The sequence below is a fragment of the Pinus tabuliformis genome, chromosome 2_2 (genome assembly GCF_031772625.1).
Source record: "Pinus tabuliformis cultivar Carrire ecotype Pingquan chromosome 2_2, CPIR1, whole genome shotgun sequence".
Lineage (NCBI taxonomy): Eukaryota > Viridiplantae > Streptophyta > Pinopsida > Pinales > Pinaceae > Pinus > Pinus tabuliformis.
Window position 1 is genome coordinate 978299573 of NC_142300.1, and position 8510 is coordinate 978308082.

General features: G+C 36.0%; 1 protein-coding gene across 1 annotated transcript; it reads right to left on the minus strand.

Annotated features, from left to right (window-relative positions):
• Positions 1-3285: 3285 nt before the first annotated feature.
• On the minus strand, positions 3286-7374 carry LOC149196530 (uncharacterized). Its single transcript, XM_089405574.1, has 3 exons — positions 4957-7374; positions 4636-4840; positions 3286-4481 (listed from the first exon to the last, which is right to left on the minus strand). Exons 1-3 carry the CDS (start codon positions 6862-6864, stop codon positions 3658-3660), a joined length of 2937 nt encoding a protein of 978 aa, XP_089261700.1. The 5' UTR covers positions 6865-7374; the 3' UTR covers positions 3286-3657.
• Between the last annotated feature and the right edge of the window lie 1136 nt (positions 7375-8510).

Here is an 8510-nt window from a genome sequence, read left to right on the forward strand (position 1 = left end):
AAACTCCTGCTTCCTCTATTACATTAGCTTTTGGAGGCTGCAACCTCTCTTATATTTTGTAGACTACAACTTGCTAGGAAGCTCCTACTCCATCATACATTGATTTTTTGCAAGCTAAAACCTATAGGAGGCTTCTACCTCAGTGTTTTCTGCAAGCTACAACTTTCTTGGAAGCTCCTACTTCCACTTCAACGGGCTCCAACCTGTTCCTTTTTAGACTGCAACCTGAAAGGAGACTACAATCCCCTAATACATAAAAGAAACAATGTGCCGGTTTACCTGGTATTTAGTTCTATATACCTCCATCTTTGTCTCTTTTTCTCCTCAAATTTGTTTCACATCTTCTCTTCTACCTCTCTCTTTGTGCTAGATAACTCACAAACAAGGATTCACAACAACTCAACTCTTCCACATAATCTACATTTCAACCTTCCAAAATCACATATTTTATAAACAGACTTCGTTGGCTATTAGTATTCCACAAAAGAGTATGAAGTGAACAGTCTTGCCTCTTTGCATTCCAAGGGTGCCTCTTTGTTTCTAAACTCTTTCAACTTTTGAATAGTAAAAATGAATAAGATGATTTTCGAAATATTCAATTAATATGCATTAATATAAGCCACTTTAATAATTACAATAGGCAAACTATTTACTTGCATCCTCTTGGAGCACAACATTTTTGTGTACCTCTACAACATACCTTTGTCAACTGACCTTTGCAATATAACCAACTCAACAACATAACCCTTAACATCACAACCTTTGAGTATACATTCACATCACAACATTACATGATCAACCATGCATAGGGACAACAATACATAATCAACATTAAGACACACTAGCTTGCAACATTACATGAAACCTTCAACAACACCTCTAACAAGAAACATACTCAATAACCTTTTGCAACATACCTTACTGCTCTACAACATACTTTGTTTCTCAACGATACATACACCCATAGCATCACAACATATGGTGACTACACCTCAACACACTCATAGCAAGCATAAAAAGCAAGTATATCAACTGAGGAACTTGTTCACAAACTATGTATATATCCATTGACCCTTTGCCATCAATTACAACTATGCCAACAATGGAGATATAATATGGATGTATGGAAAATATTTTTAAAAACATGTGCTTTTCATTCTTCATCTTCTTAGTGCTATTAGGATGACAAATTCTTTAATAACAGTGTTTTAGAATTTGTCCAATCCCTTATTTCACAATGAATATTGTCAAAATTCATTTTTATTCTAGTAATTCACTATAGATCGTGTGAGAATTCATTTTTATTTTAGTAATACTTTCCTTCTTTATTCTAGTTATAGCAGAGAAATATTTTTATAACTATGGAGCTTATGAGAGTTACATTCGCATTTCAACGATGTTGATTTTCTTCTTTACACTACTTGAAACAAAATGATACCTTTGATATTCTAGATTATGGTCACTTATATCTTTAAAATATCTTAATTTTATTTTAACCTTAAATTCTTTATCACATCACAAATTCTTCTTAAATTTAGATTTATCATTTTTAATGGTGTTAATATTCTGCAAAATGACCTGTGTCTCTAATCTCCAATGATTTAGTCAAAGACTTGACATCTTTATACCAACCCCTCTTAATCTCTAAGTGGCTTTAACCAGATTTCGAAACAATTTTAAGAAGTTTTCTCTTTGATGTTACTTGTTTTCTGCTTGTACATTAGGTACCTCATCATAGCCATATTCTTAATGGAGGAAATACATATTTTCAAAAGGATAGGATAGGGCAAGTTGCTTTTAATTTTAAGATTATAAATTATAAAATGCTTCTAGATTTTCTCACTCTCTATGACTCAACTTTCTGCAAATGTTACAATCCTAAACTTTCACAACTATATATGTAATAAGGATAATGAAAATTTCAAAAAAGAGTTCATTTTTTCCCCACAACTATAAGCCGATTGATTTACAATTATTTTCAAAACCAAAATAAACTTTTCACCCTCTATTACTCATCTTTCCAAGCTATCATATTGGTTAAACTTTTGATGAAGGTTGACTATGAGATATTCGTATAGACTTGTGATGAAGATTGACTATGAGATATTTATATAATAGTAGCTTCTTCTAAATTATTATTGTCATATACAAAATTAGCATAAACTAATCTTTTCAAATGTGATTATCATAATCCTTGTTTTGTCAATATTAACTATGGTAAGTATGTTAACACAAAAATCCTTAATAATTTTTAGTTACTTGTTGAGATCTTACATTATATTCTCCATCATATTTCTATATTTCTTTTATACATCAATTTTAATAACTTTACCAACAAATCTTTGCTTAAAGTTGAAATCTACATCATCTTAAGAACTTTGCTCACCACAAATTTGCTTAAAGTCAAAATCTACATTTCCTACACCATATCTCCATATTTTATCTACATAAAATTTAGAATAGGAAATTAAGAGCGCTTGCCATGAAGATGACCGATTTTGAATTTCATGAAACCTTAATATATCTTTGTCAAACTTATTAATAATTTCAAAAACACTAAAACATTTATAGCCCTGATTCACTTTTTTCAAAAACACTAAAACATTTATAGCCCTGATTTACTTTTATTTTGTGCATTTTTACAATACTCTGCAACATGCCCGAACCTACAAAGAAATTGCTTGTGATTATAAACCATTTAAAAATTCGCCATTTAAAGACCATTTGCATGACCAATTGTTCTAACGGTTAAGCCTAGCCGAAGGAATGACCCTCCTAGCTTGGGGATAGAGTCCCACACCTATGCTCAAAATTTGGCAACATGCCCAAACCTACAAACGAATTGCTTGTGATTATAAAGCATTTAAAGATAATCGCCATTTAAGGACAGTTGCATGACCATTGGTCCACATAAGTATCAACCAATTGTTCTAATAATTAAGCTTAGCCAATGGAGTGACCCACCTGGCTTGAGGATAAAGTCTCACACCTATCTTGTGAGTATGCTCAAAATTCGGCATGTGCAAAAAACATCCTTTAACTTGCTAGTAGGTCCCACCAAGTAAACGCTTTAATTGTTGATAGGTTTGGCTATGTAATTGGATGTGTACTCTTACCTATGAAAAACAATTTTTAGGTAAAAAATGGGAGTAAACACTGTTGTTTCAATCTAATAAGCATGGATAGAAATTAACATGGCCAAAGGAGAAGTTATTTGTGCATTAAAAACAATAATCATATTTTCAGTTTCTATCTGTTTGATGGAAGTATAAAAGAGGAGAGAAATCCTTCAAATCACCGCCTCCTTATATTTCATTACGCACACTATACACACAACAGTACTACTGAGACTTCAACAAGCCAATGCCTGTAAGGGAAGGCTTGCACTCTTTATGACATACAGAAGTAAACTAATGAGCTTTTATTATTTCCTACATTTAGTTTTGGGGATTTGGAACATGCCCTAGCACGCATGGACACCTAAGTGTGGAGCTATGTTTGAACCCGAAGTCAGACAACAATATCAACTTCACACACTAAAATGAGGCATATGTTACAACGACCCAGTGCAGAGGCCTCCACAAATGAACACTATGATTACAACATAAAATGCAAACAAATACTACGTTACAAGTTGTAGATATGAGATGCTCGTTCTCAACAGACCATATCACAAACCACCTCTTCAATCAACTCATTGAAGATTAAACTATCAACTTCAATGCCCACCGTTTCAATATCATCCTGTATTTCCAGCCATGCCGATTCTCTATTGAGATCCTTTGCTACAAGGTTCTCAAATGTACACTGAAATTCTGATTGTGGGTAAAGATAATAGGAAATTTTTCTCCATGTTTCTTCCAGCAGCTGCTTACCAACAGGCATGTGACAAAGGTTCTTTTTTGATTGTCTCACCCACGGACGGGCATTAATGAATGGACCTAGTATTTCCAACAACACTTCATTTATGCAGCAGAAAAGGAGACCTTTTTCTGATTTTCTCCCATGAACTTCACTTTCATAGATGGAACCTAAGTGGCTTAGTTCAGTATCAAGTTCCTTTGTTTGAAATTGCATGTCATCGCTGTAACACTCTTCTATTTTCTCATATAGAGAGGGGTCCAATGGATGAGTTGACGAGTACCATTGTGCAAAAATCATGTCAGCATTCCCAATGAAACCACTAGCCACGAGTACCTTTGTGAGGTACAGCAGATCATCATGTCTCTCTTTTGGACATGAAATATCATTTAATAGCACAGATTCTATATCTACATTATTATTTACAGATACTGGAAATCTTAACAAAGGTGAACCTTTAGTCTCAGATTGTAAGTTGCACTGCTTTTCATCATCAATGTTAGTTTTTTCGGTATCAAGGTCCTCCAACTCTAATCTCTCCCGCAATAAAACACCTTTAGATGCATGACTTGGTTTTCCAGAGCCATGAAACTTGAGAAGGTCAAGGCATAAACGCAATTCTACAAAATAAACATGCAAATCAGAAATATTGTGTCAATTGAAAAAACATTATTGCCCATATTGAAAAAAATAGCAGATGAAAAATTGATCTAAAGTAACTGGACCCTAAATCTTAACCCCTGATTATGAAAAGCAGCATCCTCAGCCACCCACCTTGCAGATTTGAACTTATTTCTTTGAAACCCCTGTGGCTAGGAGTTTCTTCTTTGACAGGGAAATCCAGATCTGATACTGGACTTGGACATCCACCTTTTTCTTTGGATTTTTCTGAGTCACAAGATTCATTTAATTTATTTACAGGCACTTCATCTGTTGCACAACAAGATGGAACACCCAACAGCTCTCCAGGTAAAATTTCCTGGAATACATATACCAGTCAGATCATTCAAGAAAATAAGCCAGTCAGTTCAAATGGAAATCATAAAATGCATAGACAATTTGTAGAGTCAAACAGAACAATGGAATGCAACTTACATCTGTCATGCAGTCAACACCAATACCAGACAATGTTTCATTCTCTACTGTTGCAGGGACCAAAATTGATGCTTCAAGAACACATTCTTCAGATCCTTTCTCATCTACAGGTGAGACTCTGTGTATGTTGCATGTGCTCTGCAATTGTTCTGTTGCCATGTCTGGAACATCTCCTGATTGTGGACAAGTTTTCTGCAGTGATACAACCGGGAGATTATCGAGATTATCTAATCTCTTCTTGAGCATTCCTGATTCAAAAGGAACTTTGGGCAGTAAATCACATCCCTTATCCAAGTGAATTTCAAGATAATTGTTTGACTGCAAGGTACACAGAGAATCCATTTTCTTGCTGCTTGACCTCCGCTTTCTCAGCAGAAATCTACCTTTCAAATTTGAAACTTTAGCTTTAAACCTAGATCTTTTGCTCCTATATTTGATTGATTCCACAGGTAGGGTGTCGCCTCGTCTGTCACGGTCAATTTCATTTTCAGTGGCCCTGTTAACACACAAAGCATTGCTATTCTTCCCAACACTACCCCTCTCAAAACTTGTGGCAGATACTGGAAAAGACTGGGATCTCAGCAGGCTACTGGGTGAAATATCTCTGTTATTATCCACATTTTTGTTGTCTAAAGAGCCATTCCACTCTGCATGCATGTCCCATCTACTAGGTCTTTTAATCTTGCTACCTGGTTCATGCATATCACAAAAGAATTCATAACATTCCTCATCACCCATATTAGCTCTATTATTTTGTTGGTAGCTTTTTGACCGGGACACTTGTTTATTTTCATCAGGAAAAGCAAGGAGTTTCCCTAAGGTATCTTGAATTTGTCTGATGTGCTGCTTCTCTTCATGCCCTTGAGTAGCTCTCGACCTTTCTGAAACTGTCTTCCCAACTGCTTTTTTTCCATATTCAGGTGAATCAGAAGGTTTGCAAGGGGAAGATGATAAGGATGAGCCTAACCTAGTTCTGTAATCCCATGAAGATTTGGTACCAGAGGTGGAAGATTCCAGGGAAGTATTAATTCTCACATCTGGAGAAGTATGTGTCAACCTGTTTAGTGAATTGTTTGCCATATCTCTGGTCACACTTTCCTTGACTTGCCTTGCAATCTGTCGGGAGATTTGCCTTGGATGCTTAGGAACATCACGAATTTGATCCAAGATGAATTCTTCATTAATCCTTGACTCATCTTTTCTCTTCTCCACAAAACCCATTTTAAGCCTGTTACTCACTTCCTGAAGAAAATCTTGAGTGCTATCCCTAGCCCCTTCTGGATCCCTGAATCCAGTTTGAGATCGTGGGGAGCAGCTTGGTGATGGACTGGGCCTAAAATTTTGACACCTTCCTGGAGCAGGCTTTAAGACAACTATTCTTGTTAGTAAGGAGCAAATGTTATTTTTACCATCTGAACTTAACACAGGACAATTGTTCTTTTGTCCCCACACAGAACAGTTTTGCATTGACTTCTCCGGCGGCAAGACTCTTACTTGCTCAACTTCACTTTCTATCAAAAACTTTTTCCCCTTCTGCCTCTGAAGGCGTTTTTCATTTTTCTTCTCTCCTTTGGAATGCTTTCGACTGTTATCTTTTTCCTTCAATGCCCCATGAATTTTCATTGGATTTGATGACTTCATTTTTGGTAATTGTTTTTCTCGTATTTCTGAAGTAGATCGTATATCTTGAGGATGCTTTTCAAGCAATGAATTCGGTTCCTGAAGAAATTTCAGGAACAGTTCTTTGTTTGATTGCAAAACTTCTAATGCATTGAGAAATTCTTTGGAACTTTGAAGCTCTTCATCAGTTGCAAGATGCTGAGAATTAATAACACTCTCATGTACAAGGGCCATTTTTGCCTCATTCATCTTTTCACACACAAGCATTTGTTTTTCCGCTAACTGCATTTTGAGTTCATCTGGCTGGACAGACTTTGAATGATCCTGAATCTTTGAAGCTTGCCAAGCTGCGAACTGTTTCTTAAACTCTTGCAGCTGCTTTTCTTGAGGATGATCCCGAAATGGAAGAGATCCATAAAAGTTTCTCTGATCAGTATGATCTATGGGCTGCTCTTAAGGCTTAGGCAAAGAATATTCTTTTACAGGCTTACTGGCTGGAACTTTTAAATGCTTTTGAAAGAAATGGGCATCATGGGGTGACTTAGGCCATTGTTTCTGATTCCCAGAGTTGTTCTTTTGGGGATGAATCTCTGCTGCTTTTATATGTTGCACTGCAACTGACTCCACTGGCATGGCATCCAGTCCCATCAGACGTGCTATAACACTAGGTGTACGTCGTTTTGATCCCTTTTCCTTCAACATTTCCTGGGCTATCAGTGTCTTCATGGGCATGCCACTCACTTTCTTCCTTGTAGTGGGGACCTTATTCATTTCATATGCATACTGAGAAATCCAAACAAGACAAAGTTAGCAACAATTAAATCCTATTTTCTGCTAATGAATGGTATTGGCCATTATTCCAGTGCTCATTTTTAATAGATAGAGCTCAGAAGATGTAAAGTGCTGGGTGTGGGATAAAACTACTGCAGAAATAAAATGGTTATCATTCCACAATTTATCATAAAAAATTTCATGAGTATTTGTGTGCTATATCACCCTTTCACTTTGTATATATTCAATTAAGGCTGTAGTAACTTGTATCTGAACTTATATTATTAAAGTAATTACAGAATTTCAGAAAAAAATAGCATGTATTACTTTCAATATGTTTGCAGGCCATAACTGTAAATCGCCCAACCACAAACACTGGTGCATAAATTGATATTCTAACAAAAACAAGTAATTCATCATCCCTGACTTTAGCAAACTCCAAGCAAGGAAAAGAAACAGCAAAGTAAAACAGATGAATAGACAATGTTTATATAAATATATGAACTGAAACATAACAGAGATATAAGTTCATATCCCTTGTGACTGACTTCATCACCTTTAACAAGAGAGACTATATTCTAGGTGCGATTGAAATAATGCTTCATCATCTTAAGGCATAGACAAAGCCTCATACTGGGCACTGCCAACAGGATCCTGCTTGGACACTGGTCCTTTGTTATGTTTGCAAGTGAAATAAAGACAGCATCTGATTGAGAGCACTAGTTGTCTTCTTAGGATAGACCACTTTCACCAAATTCAGCCCTAACAAGATAAATGTGTATTCACCTCCAACCTTTGGCTCTAGGAAATCAAATATAGATCCCTTCAAACCTAAGACACCGGAAACACAGGTCTAACCTCCCTGAAACGCTGTTCGGCGTTTCGAATCTGGAAACTGGTAAGAAACTCCTAAAAAAAGACATGGATCCGTATTTGTAGTGTTTCAGAATTTCAGAAATGGCAGGTTAGAATCCGAAAACATTTTTTGGGCGGTTTTTGTAAAAATCATCCGTTTCCTCTAATTTTAATACATTTCAGAATTTACGGAAACGGATCCAGCCAAAACAAAAACGCATTTTGATTTTTCAAAACAGATCCGCCAAAAACAAAAACGTTTCACGGTTCTGGCCATCAAGAACGGTTTTCCAATTTTATTTTCGTTG

Bases quoted from the DNA above. Each gene is read 5' to 3' on its own strand.
- LOC149196530 (XM_089405574.1), bottom strand. From the start codon at position 6,864: ATGCAGTTAGCGGAAAAACAAATGCTTGTGTGTGAAAAGATGAATGAG. The intron at 4,841-4,956 runs GTAAGTTGCATT...TATGTATTCCAG, and splicing joins GTGTTGACTGCATGACAGAT to GAAATTTTACCTGGAGAGCT. The intron at 4,482-4,635 runs GTGGGTGGCTGA...TTTATTTTGTAG, and splicing joins AATAAGTTCAAATCTGCAAG to AATTGCGTTTATGCCTTGAC.